Raw genomic sequence first — 20,695 nt, 5'->3', positions numbered from 1 at the left:
CTACTTAATTATTTACCATCTCATTTTTCAACTAATATTTTAAATCAAAGAAACTATTTTAAAATATATTCAATATTATACTCATTTTATAGATCTTAATGAAATATTTTCATCGGTATATATATTTTATGATAATCTAATTTATATTTTTAATTATTAATCAAAATATACAAATATAATAAAAATGATAAAGGATACAAAGGGAATAAGTTATTTTGAAGTTATACAAAGATGGGTAAAATTGGGAATAAAATGAAAAAGAAAATTTGGTGTTGGTGAATAGTGTAACACCAGATTTGGTGTTATACTATTCAGTCAACACCAAATTTGATTATTAAAAATTGTGCCCAACACTATTTTGGTGTCTTCATTGGAGACACTTTCAGCGTCAATTTGTAATTGGCGCTGCAATTGGTGCTCCATTGGAGCTGCTCTTATCCGGCGTGTACATCGTCACCACCAGGTAGTCCGCCACATAACCACCCATTCGACCATCTTCCGTCATGCCAGTCCCTTTCGCCACCTATGTTTCATTTTTATCCCGCAGATACCCATTTATTTTAGTGAATCGAACTGAACCGAGCGCTTCACTTTTGATTTAGTTTGGTAAATTAGAAAAGTGGTGCACTTCAGTTTGATTTATAGTCGGATTTTTTTTTTTTTTTTTGGAGAATAGAATCAATATTTCAGCACGATTTTATTCGATTTTATTTTGATTAATAATATTATTTTTTTATTATTAAATGAAGCGGTAATAAACTTTAAATTATTGTAAATGAAAAACGGAGGCTTTAGTAAACATTTTCTTAATAATAATTGTTAAAAAAGGGAAAAATTATTTCACAATAATCAAACCCGAGGCGCAGCGCCGGCAGAAAAGGTAAACAAACATCAAACAAAAATAAAAGAAAGCCTCTATTCACTGTCGTCTCTCTCTCTTTTATCTATATAATTATGCATATAACATGTATATGCATATGTGCAGTCAGGCCGTTTCTGTCTGGTCCTTTTGCTTTCTCGAGAGGCCTCAAATTTGGCCGCTAAGGGCGCTATTATTCTCTCATTACGCGGTTTCAAATAATGCGCAGAAGCAGCAGAGGCGCATAAACACTTAGAGAAAGAGAGAAGCGGCGCACAATTCGCGGGGGCGGTGGAGGGGCGCAGGTCTTGCCGGAGCGCTGGCGATGCCGGGGGTGGCCGAGTTCCTCCTGATCTTGGCGTTCTTTGAGGCGGCGGCTGTCTACTGCAGCGGCTTTACGCCGCCGAATCTGCTCACGCTCGAAAGGGTTTTTCCGGCCAACCAGAGAGTGGAGTTGGAGGCCCTCCGAGCTCGGGACCGTGCGAGGCACGCCAGAATGTTGCAAGGTGTTGTCAGCGGAGTGGTCGATTTCACAGTCGCCGGTAGCTCGGATCCCTACCTTTTCGGGTAGTACTATCGTAATCCATTGAGCGTCTCTTTCTCTCTTTCATGTTAGGTACCAACAGTGTGTGACTTTGCTACTACGAAATGTGTATATGTATTTTTAGTATGTCTTGATTGTATCATTGGCTCTAGCTGCTGTTTCTTCTTTTGGTTATTGTTAGATTTATGGTGTTAGTTTTGGTCATCGTCTTCTTTAATTTTTGTTCCGATACCAGCTTTACCGGGCAAGATCTGGCGTGTATCATTTTAAAAACATGTGCATTGAGTCGGTTGACTATATTCTTCAGCTCTTGTACACTTGTTTATTTTTCTTGTCTGGGTCTTCCCAAAGTTAGTTATTCTGATTTTTATTTTCCCAGGACATACTTCAAATATTTGGATCAATAGGTTTCATATTAGTTGATAATTTATATATAGCGTGGACTCCTATTGAGTCTATTCTAAGGTTGGGGGTTTTTGGTCTTATTGCAGGCTTTATTTTACCAAAGTTAAACTAGGCTCTCCACCAAAGGAATTTAATGTGCAGATTGATACTGGAAGTGACATCCTGTGGGTTACTTGTAGCTCCTGCACCAATTGTCCCCAGTCAAGCGAACTTGGTGTGAGTATTTGTTCATTTGATTTTGCAAATTATAATCTAGAATATATCCACCTACTGATATTGTTCTGTGTTTTTCAGGTTGAGCTCAATTTCTTTGATGCTGCCACCTCATCAACTGCATCTCTAGTTTCTTGTTCGGACCCAATATGTGCTTCTGTAGTCCAACCTGCGACTGCTGGATGCTCCTCTCAGAGTAATCAATGTGGTTATTCGTTTCAGTATGGAGATGGAAGTGGAACATCTGGTTATTATGTATCTGATTTGCTTTATTTTGACACAATTGTGGGGACTGCTTCAATAGCTAACTCTTCCACTCCAATTGTTTTTGGGTAAGCCGAATTGACTAAAATGACTGTGTGTCAATGCAAGGTTGGAAAATGATTATTAGGTGGAGGGAGTAGATCGTGAGGAGGATTAGATATGAAGCCCAACTATATTAATAAACCCATAAGGTACATGGTTAACATAACCATTCCATAATCTTAATGTAGAGAAAAACTCTTAAGCAATTAAAATCCACAAGTAAAATTATAAACTGTGGTAAAAATGAGTGGTGTTAATTAGCTTTGGCTATTCTACATTGTTATGGTTGCTGGGAGAAGAAGGATGAAAGTTACAAAAGGAGGATTTTCTTTGTAATGGGTATTGGTAGATTGTATTTCATAATTTTCATGTTCGGTGGCCTGTAACACGTCAAGAGTTTTGTTCTACTTGTAACTTCAATCTTTCTCTTCATTTTATTATGGTTCCTCTAGTCCCATGTGAATTTCGTATTTTTTTCTTTTGTGGGCTGAACTTAAAAAGTTTTTGGATTGCTGTTTTGGAATTTGGAAACAGGTGTAGCACCTATCAAGCAGGCGACTTAACCAAATCGGATAGAGCAATTGATGGGATTTTTGGGTTTGGTCAACAGGATTTGTCCATCATATCACAGCTGTCATCACGAGGGATTACTCCCAAGGTGTTCTCTCATTGCTTGAAAGGAGAGGGCAATGGTGGCGGCATATTAGTTCTTGGTGAGATTTTGCATCCAAGCATCGTATATAGTCCCCTTGTCCCATCACAGTACGTATTCTTTTGTTTACCATTAACTACTAATTTACCTTCTCACATGTACTTCCCTTCTTATGGATATTTTGGTTATCCTTGTAAATTAGTATTTGGTAATGTTAGATAGGAGTTCAGTACATATATTATGTATAGTATTTAGTAATACTATATATTATGTATATTTGCATGTTATATAGGTTACAGTTAGCAGTTTGTGATAACAGCGTCCAAACAATTTGACAGGCTAGAACTTAGTTCTTAGGTCAAATTCCTATGTTTATGATTCTATCCAAGTGTACTTTACACTATACATATTCTGTAAACTCTACTCAATTGTCCACATGTCCATTGAAGTCTTTATGATTTTACTTTATTTTTTCTCCTTCGGCTACTCATAGCACTTTGTTCAAATTTGCTTATAGATTACAAGTGCTTTGCTGTATATGTTGGGGTCGATTAACACTTGTTTGTTTTAGTAAATCCTACTACCAGTACTATTGAAAGTATGTTATACTTGATTAACTGATAGCCTCTTTTAAATTCTTTTACCATTATTTTCTATGTTGATCTTTATTTATTTCCATTATTCTTGTCATACCCACTTATTTATACCCCGCATGGTTTGCTAGTTTTCTTTCCAATTATATTTGCTACCAAACTGTTTTCTTATTATCTAAACTATCTTTAACCCACTTAGGCGGATTGAGGCTTGTGTTGTTTTATCTAAACCATCTTAAGAGTCCTTTTTCACACTGGCCCCTTATGGAGAGGATACTAACCTGGCTTTCCAGTTTCCATCTTAGTTCTCAATTTTTTAATGTAACACTTGTTCATTTGTAAACTTGGAGAGTGTTCATGTAAAGGATGGTGTACTAAGGTTGAGGTAGCTTCATCTGTCTAATAACAACAACAACAACAACAACATATCCAGCCTTTATTCCACTATGTGAGGTCGGCTACATGAATTCTAGACTTCCATGTATTTCTATCTTTTGTCATATCTTCATTGAGATCCATACACTTCATATCAAATTTTAATGTCTCCCTCAAAGTCTTCTTAGGTCTGCCTCTACCTCTTTTTTTGATTAATTGTTCCATTTCATCAACTCTCCTCACAGAAGCGTCTCTTGGTCTCCTTCTCATATGACCAAACCATCTTAGTCTAGTCTCTCTCATCTTCTCCTCTATTGGCACTACTCCTATCTTATTACGAATAACTTTATTTCTAATTTTATCTTTTCTTGTATAGCCGCACATCCATCTTAACATCCTCATCTCCGCTACACTCGCCTTTTGCTCATGTTGGTATTTGATTGCCCAACATTCTGAGCCGTATAACAAAAATGGTCTTATAGCTGTCCTATAGAATTTTTCTTTCAATTTTAATGGGATTTTACCATCACATAACACCCTCAATGCATTTCTCCATTTTAGCCAACCTGACTTAATTCTATGTGTGACATCCTCGTGAATTTCTCCATCTTTTTGAATCATTGATCCCAAATATCGAAAATGGTATTTTCTTTGTAAGATTTGGTCTTCCAATTTTATTATAACATCCTCCACTCTTGTATTCTTACTAAATTTACATTCCATATATTCTATTTTCTTTCTGCTTAATTTAAATCCCTTAGATTCTAAATTGTTTCTCCATAACTCAAGTTTAGTGTTCACTCCTTCTTTTGTTTCATCCACCAACACTATGTCGTCTACAAATAGCATACACCATGGCACCTCTGTCTGAATATCTTTAGTGAGTTCATCCATTACTAAAGCAAATAAGTATGGACTTAGTGCAGAACCTTGATGCAATCCTATTGTAATTTTAAATGGTTCAGTATCTCCTCCGCATGTTCTGATCCTTGTCTCTGCACCATGATACATGTCTTTAAGGGCTTGTATATAGGCTATTCGAACTCCTTTCTTCTCTAGAACCTTCCATAATACTTCTCTAGGGACCTTATCATAGGCCTTTTCTAGATCTATAAACACCAAATGTAGGTCCTTCTAATGATCCCGATACCTTTCCATTAGGCGTCTCAGTAGGTATATAGCTTCCATTGTTGACCTACCGGGCATGAAACCAAACTAATTTTCTAAGATCTCTGTTTCTTTTCTGAGCCTCTGCTCTATTACTCTTTCCCAGAGTTTCATGGTATGGCTCATTAACTTAATTTCTCTGTAATTTTCACAGTTTTGAACATCTCATTTGTTCTTATATATAGGGACCAAAGTACTCTTCCTCTACTCATCTGGCATCTTTTTTTATTTAAGAATCGCGTTAAATAATTTCGTTAGCCAAGAGATACCCTCTTCTCCCATGCATTTCCATGCTTCTATTGGTATATTATTCGGTCCCACCGCCTTATGATTTTTCATCTTTTTTAATGCTTGCCTTATTTCATTTGGATTTATGCGTCGATAAAATGTATAGCTCATGTTCCCTTCGGAGTTACTAAAATGTCCCAACCTAACTCTTGTGTCGCCATCATCATTGAATAATTTTGTGAAATACTCCTTCCATCTCTCCTTAATCGCTCCCTCATTCACTAATACATTTTGATTTTCATCTTTTATGCATTTCACTTGATTTAAATCCCTTATTTTTCTTTCTCTTGCTTTAGCTGATTTATATATATCTCTTTCTCCATCTTTTGTATCAAGTCGTTTATATAGATTCGCATATGCTTTTGACCTTGCTTCACTAACAGCTTTTTTTGCTGTCTTTTTTGATTCTTTATAATTTTTTTGATTTTCTTCATTGTTGCACTGATATACAGCCTTATAGCAATTTTTCTTATTTTTAATTTTCAATTGCACTTCTTCATTCCACCACCAAGACTCCTTAAGGTTAAGGGCTCTACCATTTGTCTCTCCAAGCACTACCTTTGCTGTGTTTCTCAGGGCATTAGCCATTTCTCTCCACATTTGGTTTGTTTGTCCTTCTCCATTCCATTCTCTTCTACCCCTTAATTTTTCTTTGAAGATTAGTTGTTTCTCCCCTTTTAAATCCCACCACCTGATTTTTGGATTTTGTTTTATGTGATTTTTTTTCTTCCAATTTCTTACTTGGACGTCAAGTACTAGAAGTCTATGTTGAGTAGTCAAATACTCTCCAGGTATCACCTTACAATCCCTACAACATACCCGATCCTCTTGTCTCATGAGGAAGTAATCTATTTGGGTGCTTGATGTGACATTTTTATATGTGATTAAGTGTTCGTCCCGTTTTTTGAACCTAATATTGGTTATGATGAGTCCATATGCAATTGCAAAATCTAGAATAGACTTACCCTCATTATTAATTTCCCCGAATCCATACCCTCCATGTACCTCTCTATAGTCGTTTCCGTCTCTACCCACGTGACCATTTAAGTCACCTCCTATAATCACTTTCTTTTCTCTTGGTATCATTTGTATGAGTCCCTCTAGGTCCTCCCAGAATTTTGCTTTTATCTCCTCACCTAACCCTGCTTGTGGTGCATATGTACTAAAGATATTCATAGTCATTCTTCCTAGAATAACCTTCACCATAATAATCCTATCCCCTATTCTCTTTACATCCACTACCTCATCTACTAAGATTTTATCCACAATGATCCCCACTCCATTTTTTGCTCGATCATTTCTTGTGTACCATATTTTATATCCATTTTCTGACAAAGTTTTTGCTTTTTTCCCTACCCATCTCGTCTCTCGAAGGCACATAATATTAATCTTTCTCCTAATCATCACATCTACCACTTCCATAGCTTTGCCTGTTAATGTTCTTATGTTCCATGACCCAATCCTTAATCTATGATTTTGTTTTTGGCTTTGACTTTGAATTTGATTTTCTTTTTGATTTTGTTTTTGGTTTTGGTTTTGATTTTGTTTTTGGTTTTGATTTTGATGTTGGACTAACTTCTTTACCCACATCCGTCCAAGCAAATGCGGGAACCCTTGCTCATTTGTCACTACATCCGGGCACCGATGTAGCGGCCTTAGCTCACTTGACACTACACGCGGACAGTGTAGCGCGTCGCTATGAAGGGTTACGCCCACGCCCAAACGTTTTTTCATAATTTGTCTAGAGTTCATGTTTTGAATCCAACTAAGTTTTACGTTGGCTGTCGGCTACCTAACACAACCCTCCTCATTCTGGTTTAATGGGTATATTGGCACATTGTAACTTATGCATTACAGGCAATGATTCTTTTCTGAAATTATTTATTCTTAACTTAAAAAAGAAAATTTTTAGGATTAACGAAGGAGCCAGAATACTGGCAAGATTCTGCATCTTTGTAACAAGTGGTTTTGCACCTGAAACTCTTTTGTCTAGGTTATTACTCCATCTATAGAGATCTATTGGATTGGTGCTTTGAACCAGCAAGTAGCTGGGCCAAAGTTTCGGTATGATATTGGCAAAACAAGAAAACTAAGGGTTTATTAACAAATATTGCTAAAGGAAAAAAAAAAAAAAAAGTCGATAATATTGTTAGAGAGGTTGAATCAGTTTTGGTTATTAGACTCCATTGAAGCATGTTGTTGGGGGCTTGGAGGTGTACAACAATTGCTAATATGAATGACTCCTACACTCATTTTTGGCCTTTGGAATATAGCCACCTATGTAATATAGAGGTCTTTTCTGCCTGGCTGAGCCTGAGCATGATTTATTTGCATAGGGTTCACCCCTTTAAGGCTCTTAATTTTCTTACATATTTGTCATAAAAAATAAACAAACAAAAGAAAAGAGTGTGTGTGTGTCTCACCAAACTTGCTGAAGTAACTGGGTAACTGGCCCTGTATATGTTGGTATGTTTTCTAAGTTGACTTGATACTATAATCAGGTTCCAGAAAAGCTGAGGCGAAGCTTATCAAGTTTTCATAGTTTTATCCTTAAAATAGATAATGAAATTTAAGTGTCGAGGTAAAGCTTATCAAGATATCATAGTTTATATCTTTAAAATAGATACTAGAATTTCAAGTGCTAAGGGTGATTTGTTGATGTTGGTGGTAATCTAGACGTTGAATGGGTCTGGGAAATTGGTTAGTTGTATTAATTATTTTCAGCAGTCATTGCTTCCTTGAAGATTCCATGACACAAACAAATCTTGAAATATACATCCAGCAATGTTTGTTCTTGAAGTTGTACTACATCTGTATGTTGTGTTCGTTGTTGTTAGTTGCTGAACTACCTTAATTACTTCCTAGTTTTGTTTTAATTTTCTTGTTTGGAACCGTGCTTCGACTCTCATATCCATTCGGCATTCACAAAATCAATATATCTGTAATTTCAAACTATCAGAGTGGTGGATACTTAAAGAAAGCAAATATCTTGTTTGCTGTGTGTTTGAATTTTGATTATTCCCTACATCTATTCTTGCAGGCCACATTATAACTTGTATCTGCAGAGCATTTCTGTCAATGGCCAATTGGTACCCATTGATCCAGAAGTGTTTGCAACATCAGGTAGCCGAGGAACAATTGTTGATTCTGGAACAACTTTGGCATACTTGGTGGAAGAAGCTTATGATCCTTTTATTGTTGCCGTAAGTTCATATTTTCCTTTCCTCTTCACAAAATCTCCTGGAGAGAAGACTTAAGAGAAGCAGTGGCATTAGCATATGCTGCTGAGACCCCTTGCACTTACTAAAAAAGAAAAAAAGGACCCCCTTAACCTATTTAAGTCTAATGTACTGAGCCCCACAGAGAAATAACAAAGTCTGATCACTGACCCAATCCTGATATCTTGAGCAGGGACTTTTATTTAGGCATGCTTAACTCACTGTGCATCTTTTTGCATGAAGAATACCTACATACTTGAGGTGGGGTTATTTTGTAAATTGATAGGAAGAAGAGTATTTAATATTCATCTAAGTGTAAAATGATCCTTTTCTTGTGAATGAAATAGACTATGAACACTTGACAGGCTTTTGATTAGCACTAGCTGAGTTTAACTTTTATCTTGTCTAGGTACAAGTTACGGAATCTGTTCCAAACATTATCAATTCGAAACAATGATAATTTACCTTGTAATGGTGATGGTTTAGAAGCACTAAGGCAGGCTGATTTCATGCTTATTTGGTTATTGACCATGCAGATAACTGATGCTACATCACAATCTGCAACACCAATCATTTCAAATGGAAACCAGTGTTACCAAGTACCCACCAGGTTTCTCTTGCAGACTTTTTTTTTTTCATTTTTTTTCCTTGCATAATTACTCGAACCCCTTTTTATAGTTAACTAAGATTACATTATTGTCTGAATATTTAACAGACCAGTACCTCATTTTGCAGTATAACTGAGATATTTCCTCCAGTTGCTTTAAACTTTGTTGGTGGTGCATCCATGGTTTTAAGACCAGAAGACTACTTAGTACATTATGGTTTTGTTGTGAGTACTAAGCTATCCTCTTTAGTTCAGTCACTCCTCAGTCTCTGAGATTCTGGAACATAAATTACTGAATTCATATATTTCATAATAGTTAAATATACCAAGCTAAATATGTTAGTATTGAACTGGTCAATTTTTTGTGACAGGATGGTGCTGCAATGTGGTGCATTGGCTTTCAAAAAGTCCAGGATCAAGAAGTAACTATTTTAGGAGGTCAGTTTCAAGGTTAAAGATATATTTTGATATACGAATTTGTTGGATCCATTTAACAGTAATGCAACTTGCTTCAATTTTCAGTTAGCCCCATTTTATGAACAGAATTTAGTAGGTCTTTTCATTCCATCTTTGTTCTAGAATATTGATTTAAAAATTTGGGTAAATTACATTTGGTACACACTAAAGTTTCACTTATTATAGTGTGTACCCCCCCCCCCCCCCCCCCACATTCTGGAAATTACACTGACCTCCCTTTGGTCAAACAATTGTTAAGAAATTTGTGTAATTTTTTATAACTTCAAGGGTACCCCATGTAACATAATCTAACGTCAGGGAGTAGTCTAATATAACTTCAAAACAATGAGGTAGCTAGTTTAATTTCTGAGAAGGGAGGGGAGGGCTCCCTATTTTTGTACCAAACCTTGGGGTGCCAAGTGTAATGTACTCTAAAATTTTTTGTTTAGTTCATGAAATGACAAACCTCCTAAAAAGTGCAAAATACAGATCTTGCTTGCACCTAGTGCTGCATCATAACAGTTTTTTTTTTTTTTCATTTTTAGCGAAATTTTATGAATAGGTTTCTCCATCTGCTTTTCCTTTCTAACATATTCATGGTCCATATAGCTTTTGTTTTTATGCTTGCATGCATACTATCAAGAATTATTGGCTTTAGTTTGGGTTACTTAATTTTGTATTTCTTGTGTGCAAATACAACAAAAAATATTTACTGGACTGTGTTAATTTTTCTGAATTATGTGACTTTTGATTTTTCACACCCTAGGCAAGTTGATCATGACAAATACACTCCTAAATGTCTAGACATACATATTTTTTTGCAATTGATTCTTTAATTCAAGAATTTCTTCCCTCAAGTTGTGGATATGCTGAATCTGATGGAACTTCTATTCTTAGTTAAAGTCTGAAAAATCTTGGCAGCTCATGAGACTTGAATTCATAGCTTAGCTATTTCATTAGTAGAACCCTTATATTTTGAGCAGTTTTTTTTATTTTTTATTTTTTTGCTGGGAAGCAGATTTTTATAATGTATACATGACAACATTTCTTCTTCTTCTTCTTCTTCTTTGTCTGAGAAAATGCCATTAGCAAAGTGAAACTGTTAGTTCCATTTGTTATCAACTACAAATTACTTAGCAAGTGCCAATTCTATATCCAGTAGTACAATTGTAGCCGTGACATTTCATTTTCTCTGCCCATTGACAACATGGTTTGTCTATTAGATGCCTTTGGAAGTATAAAATAATGCTCAATATCAAATTGAAGCAGGCATAGTTCCTTCTTTCAAATCCTCGTATGGGAAATGGAGGAGGCCTTTGTGATGGACCCCATTATTGAAGCAACAGTGTTGTTTAGATAGAAGGAGAAAAGCTCCAAATAATTAACAATTGATAGTTTGTTTCCTAGAGCAATACAAAATAGGCTGTTGACTGCCCCTTGAGCATCCAGGCTCTCAGATCCAAGCATATATTGACAGGCACAAACATGGATACGAACATTGTACTCGGACTCAGACATGGTAGGGTAATCAAAGGATTATGACACAGCACAGAAAAATGTTGATAATTAAATATTATTGTGTGTACATGAAAATAGCAACTATTTTTATGTTTTATTTTTTGAATGATAACTGTTTTTTATACTCTACATATTTAGAAAGGATAGTGACTTAAAAGTGATTTAATTGATTTAAGTGAATATGCCTGTTGTTCCGTTCCTGCTATTAAACACGTGTATCCCCCATATCTTGGATGATTGTCTTCAAAATGTTAAATAATAGGACAACTATAGACAATTATCCATCAATGTTGTTTGCTGGCATGACATATTCGAATTTGTGGCTGTCATTCTGGTGAGGCTTATGACTACTTGGATGAAGTTTGTGATATTTGGTTCATTAGTCATCATTCAATGTTTCACCTGCCAAGTTTATGACAACGTGGACTGAAGTTTATGATAATTAAAGTGATGTATTGCATGCAAAGCTTTTTCTTTGAGCACCATTGGGAGCAAAATGCTTTCTCTGCAGAACTTCCCATTCTTCTGCCTGTGTTCTGTGTTTATATGTGAAGTCCTTTCCAAACAGAGTACAATTTATAACTGTAAATGGGACCTTGAATGCTTGATCAATTGTTTTAAACTTCATTTCAGTTTTGACATGATTGTTGTTTCTTAACTTCTCTATGGATTACTTCTCCATTGAGAGAGGCTGATGAAATTGTATTTTCTAGTAACTTATGAGCACCTTTCAGAAAAGGTTTTTCTTCAAAAATTGCTGTGGTCAAGTGCAATGGACCTACTTAAGGTGGATGAGTAGGGTCTAGAAAACAAATTTTGATGGACCAGCCAAGCAAACCATGGAGATTAAATGCCAAAATCATGCAATTTGCTTTATGATTAAATAGTTTAGAGATTTATTTTCAACATTGACAACATATCAGGCTTCTATTCTCTTAAAAGTGATATAGAAGTTTGGTGTTTGAAGACCTGTAATGCTTAACTGGTGTAGTGGGGGGGACTAATATGAAATTCATGTCTTGGATTTTGATCTGACCTTGTTTCTGACATGCACTTATGAAAACAACAACAGGCCTTAATCCCACTAAGTGGAATGGCATCAATTCTAGCTTTTAAATTATATCTCTATCTGTAGCCATATCTTTTGTAAAACTATTATATACTGTGTCATGTTTAAGAGTTCTCCATCAAATTTAATTTAGTTTTCCTTTACCTATTTTGGCACAAACTTCTTCCACTCCATCTGCTTGCGTCATAGGTATTTCTATTGGTCTTCTTATAACATTTCCATATCATGTTATTTACAGTAGATGCCACTCCATCCTCGATATGTATCATTTTTTTCAAAATTCTATCTTTTTTTATATGGGCACACATTATCATAACATTCTCATGTCAATTGTAGTCTTTTATTGAAATGCTCTTTTTTGGGCATTTGTGTGTATTTTGTAGTTGTTTTTGTATTTTTTACCAGGCCAATGACTTTCTTTTCTGTTGCATAAAAATAACATATCCAACCTTTATTTCACTATGTGAGGTCGGTTATATGAATTCTAGATTTTTATGTATTTCTGTCTTTTGTCATATTTTTATTTAGGCCCATACACTTCATATCAAACTTTCTGTTGCTTACCTTTACAAAAATATTTTATTTGTTAGAAAAACAAATAAACAAACAAATAAGGATACATAAATAGACAAGGCACACGAAATGTAGGAGTTCATATATATGAACATGTCATTTTGCAAATGATCGTTGCACATTGTGAAGGATTTAGAGGTTCAGACAAATTTCCTCACATATTCAGCGTTTACATTGAATTCCAAAATTTGGGTTTTGGTGCAGATCTTGTTCTTAAAGATAAGATATTTGTGTATGATTTAGCTCACCAACGGCTTGGGTGGGCAGATTATGATTGTAAGTCTATCAAAACTCCCGTTTTCTTTTCCAGGCTGAGCTCGCCTCCATCCCTTATTTATTTTTTTTCATGTTACTCAGGTTCAATGTCTGTAAATGTCTCCATAACTTCAGGCAAGGACGAGTTTGTTGCTGGGCAATTGAGTAGGAGCAGCTCAGCACGAAACATCCTCTTCAAGTTCATGCATATGAGCATTACTCTTCTTGTGCATATTGTATCACTGTTCATCAGTTTACTGTAACTCAAGCTTCTGCCATCGGGACCCCATTCTTTGCCTATTTCATTGGCTTTTCACCGATTTTACTTGTAGCAATCAATATGCTTTGTGGTCTTGTTCCTCCCCCCCACTAGAAGCCTGTTCATCTGCCATCTTTTCCTGACCTCCTTTTAGGCCTTCTGGTTAACGGAGAACCTATCAGTCCGGTCCCCTTATCGTCTTCGCCCTTTGACTCAACATTCGGCTCGCCCTTGTAAAAGGTCTGTGGAATTGTAAATTATCTCCATGCTTCTTGGCTGAGAGAGTAGTGTAGAGTGAAATTGCGGACCTCGGAAAAGAGCTCCGATGCGTTTGCATTTGTCAAGAACTATAGAAATAAGGTTAACAGTGTGTGTAGAAACTGGCTTCCTTTTGTAAAACACAATTGCGAACACTTTGTTCTTTTCGTTTGCTCTTCACTGAGGTTTGCTTCTGGGAATTGGGAATCCCCCAAAATGTAACTTTTAACTTGTCCATAGGGGCATGCCATGGAATCCTCGCAACTTCTTAATGTTTTGTACGATCATATGGTGGCTGTCACTTGAAATGAACCAATGTGAAGAATTCATAAATCAGTGTGTCGTGGATTAAGGTAAAAGAGTATTTTGGACTTAATTCTTAAACACTATAAATAGTAGCAATGTCTAAACCGTTGCCAAGAGTATGGTTTTAATTTTGTTACATGTTCTGAAATCAAATATGTTAAAAAAATATTAGATTTTTCATCGTGAACGTGTAAAAATAAATATTAAACTTGACACAACATTTTAGCTCCATCATCAAACCTAAAAATAGTTTTTTTTTTTTTTTTTTTAATTTCCTTTCATGAACCAAACACAAAATAGTTGAAAATAATGAATTTAATTGGTTAGTAGTTACTATCATTAGAAAGGCCTTTTATGTTTTGGTCCGATCCAGTATTTTCGGATACTTAGAGAAAATATTGTCCAATCATTATTTCTCACATTGATTTTATAATTCAATTCCAACTTTCTTTTTTTGATCCGGTCAAATGAAAAATAAAAATTGTGTTAAAATTTTGTGACAACACGATCTTAGTACTTGAAATTTATCTTTACGTATTTCTAATTTTATATTGCTCTTTGACCATTTCATGCCACATTTTATTTTCTCAAATGCTCATATTTTCTAATAAAGAGTGTATTTATTAATAAATTTAGTGATGCGTTACTGATTTCAAATATTTATAGTTAATAAATTTAGTAAGCTTTCAAGTTTCAAATACATAGAATAACTTAGTTACCATAACAAAAAAAAAAAAGAATAACTCAGCTAATTCTCATTCTATCCCTAACTCCAAGAGAATTTTATGTGAATGGGTATTACATATTACTAAAAAAAAAAAAAAAAATCTACTATCGATTGAATAAATTTTTTTTTAGGCTTGATGGGCATTTCTGTCATCTTGGAATTATATGTATTTATAATATATGTAAGTTTATGTATTATTATTATTATTATATCTGATTTTATCACATTTTATCTCTCTCTCTCTCTCTCTCCCCCTCTTATATCTCTCCATTTACGGGTAGTGTCCATTGCCAGAAGGAAATGGAACTTTGCTTCCACGGTTCCACCGCTCTCTTTCTCTCTCTTGTTTGTTTCTAAATTCCGTCTGAATAACCCTTTTCCGGTGGTGTTGGCGGCGGCATTGTGGCTGTGTGATAGCGATTGCGGTTGTTGGTGACGTGTTTGTTTGTTTGTGCGGCTAGCAATGGCGGTCCCTCTGACTGGCTCCGCCGCTCCGGCGTCTCTGTACGTCGGGGATCTACATCACGACGTCACCGACGGGAAGCTCTATGATCACTTCTCGGAGTTCAAGAGCATCACCTCCGTTCGCGTTTGCCGTGATTCCTCCACCGGCCGGTCCCTCTGTTATGGTTACGTGAACTTCGTCGGGCGGCATGACGGTAACCACGACTTGAGGGCAATGCAGTGCAATGCCGCTCCTTATTTTTTAATTTCTCGATTTATTTCAACAATTTAGGTCGGAATTCACTGTTTGATTGCCTTAATTTTTTGTCAGTACTTGATGTGTATCAATGCACGTCTACACACACACAGACATACACACGAACGATTGTGTCGGACTGTAATTGAAGAGAAACCTGATTGGATTTTGATTGCTTTGGGCGATTGCTTGGAGCCTCAACTACTCTGCGGTGTATTATTTGAGGATAAAGAGTTATTTGGACGAATAGAGTGGAGGGGGGAAAAAACTGTGATTTCTCTTCGCTACTATGTGTAGATTTTTTTGAATAATTTGGACATGTGATCATGATTCAAGGCCAAACGATTGGAATTTTTTATTGTATTCTGTATTGGTTTGGGTAAATTGTCTGGAGCAGTGTACTCTGTTATGGATTGGGTGGAGCCCTGTGTTAGGATAACGATTGCAGTTGAAGTGTTAAAGAATGGTGAAACAAAGTTATGGATTCTGTTGATATATTTGGATTCTGTTATGTATTGGTTTCATTTTATACATGTGGAATTTTCTGGATTCTGTTGATATATTTGGATCTGCTTTTGAATTTCGATTTGAAGTTTATTTTTCATATTTGGACTTTCTGATTGAACAGCAATGCGTGCTATTGAGGTGAAGAATCACTCTATGCTAAACGGGAAAGTGATAAGGGTTACGTGGTCGCATCGTGATCCCGATGCAAGGAAGAGTGGAATTGGGAATGTTTTTGTCAAGGTATGAATATTTTTCATTCGAATAGGAAACCATAAAGTTTTGAATTGTCTTCTTTGATTTAAGTAACATGTTTTTATTTTCCTTAAATTCTAGATTTTGGTTTGGGATTTTTGGATTTATTTTACAGAATTTGAGTGAGTCAGTTGATAATGCAAAGCTTCAAGAGATGTTTCAAAGATTTGGGAATATTTTGTCTTGCAAAGTAGTCATGTCTGAAGATGGGAAGAGTAAAGGATATGGATTTGTCCAGTTTGAGTCTGAGGAATCTGCAATTGGTGCTATTACAAAGCTTAATGGATTTAGTATTGGAGGCAAGCAGATGTATGCAATTCTCTTCATTTGTTTTTTTATCCTTATGTAACTTATTAGCTTTGTTTCTTTATTCTTGTGCATTAGCATTCATGTTGAGAGTTAGGTGAAGTCTCCATGGCCTTCAACTTTAGACCTTCAAAATAACTTTTGTACAGAGAAAATTACAAAACCCTCGCAACCATCATAATTCATAATAACTGGTCAGTCACACTTTGAGGACTTAGTTATTGAGTTGTGGCATACTCCAAACACACACCCTCAATAACCAAATAGCATCCATTAAACTACTGAGGAGTAGTCCATCAACTACTTTATTGAGGATGCCTATTTATAGGCAACTTTAATGGAACTAGGTCTCCTATTCTTATCCTTAGAGCTATTTGTAATTAAATTGGGTTTTATCTGACAGACTCCATCTCTATCAAAATAAAATTTGAGTTATTAATAGTGACATATTCATGCCTTCCTTGTTGCACAAAAATTTACCGCTTTATATAACTTTATCTTATCAGGTATGTTGGTAAGTTTGTGAAGAAGAGTGACCGTGTCTTATCCAGTCCAGACGCTAAATATACAAATCTCTACATGAAGAATTTAGATGCAGATGTCACTGAAGAAGTTCTCAAGGAGAAGTTTTCTAGGTTTGGGAAAATTCTTAGCCTGGTTATCTCAAAAGATGATAATGGGGCATCAAAAGGTTTTGGATTTGTGAATTTTGATAGCTCAGACGACGCCAGACGGGCAATGGAAGCTATGAATGGGACAGAACTTGGTAGGTTATGTTTTTTCAGTGACTGATTTGCTGAAGAGTCTAGAATTTCTCATTTCTCTTTGGATGTTTGATTAGGCTCCAAGATTCTCTATGTAGCTCGAGCACAGAAGAAAGCAGAACGCGAGCAGGTTTTACGTCATCAGTTTGAGGAGAAGCGGAAGGAACAAATTCTAAAATACCAGGTCCCTTTCTAGCTCTTTTTCTTTGTTGTGAATATTTACTTTATCGTTTTTATTTATTTATTTTTTCTTCTTGATCCAGGGTTCTAATGTTTATGTCAAGAATATTGATGATGACATAACTGATGATGAGCTTCGGAAACACTTCGGTCAGTGTGGCACAATTACCTCTGCAAAACTTATGCGAGATGATAAAGGAATCAGTAAGGGGTTTGGGTTTGTCTGCTTCTCTACACCTGAGGAGGCTAATAAAGCTGTGAACACTTTTCACGGTAAGCTCATAAGCTTATATATGTGGTCAGCTGCCATTTAATTAAGATACATCGACACCCAGAAAAGAGCGGGACTCTACTTGATCATGCTAATAATTTGATTTGTTTTTGATCCAGAGACAACAATGTGTTAATATTTTCTATTCCTTTCCATGATCTTTGGTTGAAGTGCTATGTTAAATCCTAATCATGTTGAAGTTGTATTAACTTCATCTTTCTTTTTTACTTTAGGCCTAGATGTTGATGGGGAGAAATTTTTTGTCATTTATTGCGTTCTGTTTATCATGTGAATATTGGAATAGTATATCATTTGCGCAAGTTGGATGCTATTTCTAACTCTGAATTTAATAATATACTGAAGATCTTATGGAAAAGTAGGGCTCTTTGGGACTGTAGTTCTTTGTGAATGGATCACTCTCAATGGAAGCCAGCGCCTGTTTAAAATAATTTTATTACCCTCTCTCTACACAACTGCATACATGCTTGCATTTCTGAACAAGTTTGCTTGTCTTTTCTGATGATGTACTCATCATAGATGAAGGATAATCGGATCCTACCAAAAAAGAAAAAGAAAGAAAGAGAGAAAAATAAAACACAAAGAAAAGAATGTGTTTAATGGAAATCTATTATAGGTAGACATGGAATGACCTTGAGTAAGAAATTAAAAAAAAAAAAAAAAACAAAATGAAATGTACAACAAACCATTCTAGTGGCTCTCTATTTTTTAAGGGAAAGGAAAGATTTTTCTGCAAATTTTAAGATCCTAGAATTGTGAGGTACAAACTGTGATTTGAGCAACCATGACTGTCATTTGCGGGTGATTTCTCATGTTTACGCTTTCAATTAATAGTATTTGAGAAACTTATCAGAATAGGAAATAGAGAATAAGAAGATGAAAGGAACAAATCAGTGACATTGACAGAGGAGGCTAAATGGTATTGGAGAGGAAAATGAATTATTGGCCTCACAATAAACTTGTTATTCTTCAGAGAACAATGTAATTGGCTTCTTAACTTGCAAGCTTTTGGTCGTTGAAGTTTTAGCAATCTTGTCATGTGGGTTAGAACTTAGAATTAGTTTGCATTCATATTTTACCTGGGGTGCAGGTACACTCTCTCATCTCATCCTTGGTGTTTTACAGGATACATGTTCCGTAGGAAGCCACTATATGTGGCAATTGCTCAAAGGAAAGATGAGAGGCTAGTCCAGTTACAACTTCAGTATGCACAGCGTATTGCAGGACTTGCTGGCCCCTCAACTCTTTTTCCGGGCGGATTTCCTCCTTTTTACTACACGGCTCCTCCTGGTGTGGTTCCCCAAGTACCTCCACGACCAGGCTTGATGTACCAGCCTCTTGGCTTGAGGCCGGGATGGAGGGCTAATGGCTTTGTTCCTCCAACTAGACCCAGCTTGCAGCCATCACCACTTCCAGCGGTCAGTACCCATGCATTCATTACAGCACTTGAACCTCCATCATGCATTCTTTTAGTGACGTGATTTTTGCAAGATGGATCTACATTCTGCCCTGTGTTCCTCTTCTTCAGTCAATATAATTTGGAAAAGAAGTATGCCAATTAGGCATGCCTTGTCAAGTTGTTCTTCACACTCCTATGTTTTTGTTTTTCTTTTCAGATCACTAATTCACTAAGACAACATAGGCAAAACAAGGGAAGGATGAACGAACATATGATTCCTCAGAGTGGTAGTCATGCCATTTCTTATGTTCCACATGTGCAACAGCCTTCTCACTCAGTGACCTCAAAAGATGCGAGCAATCAACAGGTCTGCTTTTTCTCCTTGTCATTTGTTTCTTCTAGTGACATCTATTTTCCTTGGCTTACAGATTTTTGGCTCATCTCTCCATATCTATTGTTTATTCTAATCAGTTAGGATGATAAGAATGGTTTATTTTCCTTTGAGAATAGAAACATATACTACCTTACAAATTCTAATATTTGTTAACAATGCTTACAGCGGACCGGCCAGCCGAGATATGTGCCGAATGGACGTGTACGTGAGATGAACAAGGGGTCGGAGATGTTGAGCAGCAGGCTTGCCGCTGCTCCTCCTGAGCAACAGAAACAGATACTTGGGGAACAACTATACCCTCTTGTCCAGAAACATAAAGTAATGTCTCTTTGCCTACACTATAAACGCTTACAATGTACATCCCAATCATTTTCTGTTTCTTCCAAGCATATTCTTAGGTGTTGGAAGAATGGCTATAATGTTCCTAAATCTAAATCAAGTTCATGTCTCTCCATTGTAGCCTGATCTTGCTGCAAAGATAACGGGGATGCTTTTGGAGATGGACAATTCAGAACTGCTACTGTTGTTGGAGTCACCTGAGTCACTATCTGCCAAGGTGGAAGAAGCCGTGCATGTACTGAAGCTCTCAAAGACAAAAGTATCCAACCAAGACTCTCTTCATCCGGGATATCTGTCGACTGAGGTTACAGTTAATTGAAAACACTAATGTGTTTTAGAATCCTTTCTTCTCTCAAATGGAACTTACATACTGCAACTAGATTTCTGTTCGAGTGAGATTTTTTAGTTCTTTCATTGAACCATCTAATGTTTCCTTTTTGTAGTCTGATTTACCAGAGAAATATTCTATCTCAAGCATTTGATCTTTATTTGCCGTAGAGATCTGACTTGATAACTTGATTCATGAGTATCTACTACCTCTACTATTACTGCTGTTAGCTTTGTCTTCTAAAATCAAATGCTATTGTTTTTTCTTCTTAATTTGATACTTCATTCAGTTGAACTAAAATTAAATTAAGAACCAAGCTTTATGTTGCTTTTTTTGTTACTGGAATGTTACTGGTTCGAGATGTGGAATTGTCTTTTTGAGTAACATTATGTACAAAAATGACTCAATTTTTGCAAAGTGAAGGGTCTCATCTTTGATATCCTTTTATCAAGCTTTGTGCTGCCTAATTCCATTCTCTGGATCTAATTATTAGCAGTAAAAATGTAACCTACTAGTGGCACAATTTGTTATATTTTGTTATATATCTCTCATATGTGAGTATTCTCTAGTTCATGCATAAAGATAAAGG

At 36.0% G+C, this 20,695-nt stretch overlaps 2 protein-coding genes across 3 annotated transcripts; both read left to right on the top strand.

Moving 5' to 3' along the window:
* The first annotated feature begins 946 nt into the window (after positions 1-946).
* LOC127788999 (aspartic proteinase 36-like) lies at positions 947-13,947 on the top strand. The gene is made up of 10 exons (XM_052317724.1): positions 947-1,426; positions 1,895-2,024; positions 2,103-2,353; positions 2,862-3,089; positions 8,443-8,605; positions 9,157-9,230; positions 9,356-9,452; positions 9,599-9,665; positions 13,048-13,119; positions 13,201-13,947. Exons 1-10 carry the CDS (start codon positions 1,185-1,187, stop codon positions 13,359-13,361), a joined length of 1,485 nt encoding a protein of 494 aa, XP_052173684.1. The 5' UTR covers positions 947-1,184; the 3' UTR covers positions 13,362-13,947.
* Positions 13,948-14,912: 965 nt separating this feature from the next.
* On the top strand, positions 14,913-20,325 carry LOC127788931 (polyadenylate-binding protein 7-like). 2 transcript variants are annotated; one of them, XM_052317643.1, is made up of 10 exons: positions 14,913-15,307; positions 15,977-16,095; positions 16,223-16,416; positions 16,920-17,179; positions 17,255-17,361; positions 17,441-17,630; positions 18,772-19,064; positions 19,263-19,412; positions 19,605-19,757; positions 19,900-20,325. In XM_052317643.1, the coding sequence occupies exons 1-10, from the start codon at positions 15,112-15,114 to the stop codon at positions 20,095-20,097; spliced, it is 1,860 nt and encodes a 619-aa protein (XP_052173603.1). In that variant the 5' UTR covers positions 14,913-15,111; the 3' UTR covers positions 20,098-20,325. The 2 variants fall into 2 exon arrangements, with proteins under 2 accessions (XP_052173603.1, XP_052173604.1); XM_052317644.1 differs by having other exon boundaries at positions 15,161-15,307; positions 16,189-16,416.
* Positions 20,326-20,695: the final 370 nt, after the last annotated feature.

This window comes from Diospyros lotus, chromosome 13, assembly GCF_014633365.1.
Source record: "Diospyros lotus cultivar Yz01 chromosome 13, ASM1463336v1, whole genome shotgun sequence".
NCBI classification, from domain to species: Eukaryota; Viridiplantae; Streptophyta; class Magnoliopsida; order Ericales; family Ebenaceae; genus Diospyros; species Diospyros lotus.
The sequence above is the reverse complement of the archived record's forward strand: the minus strand, read 5'-3'. Positions and strand labels throughout refer to the sequence as shown.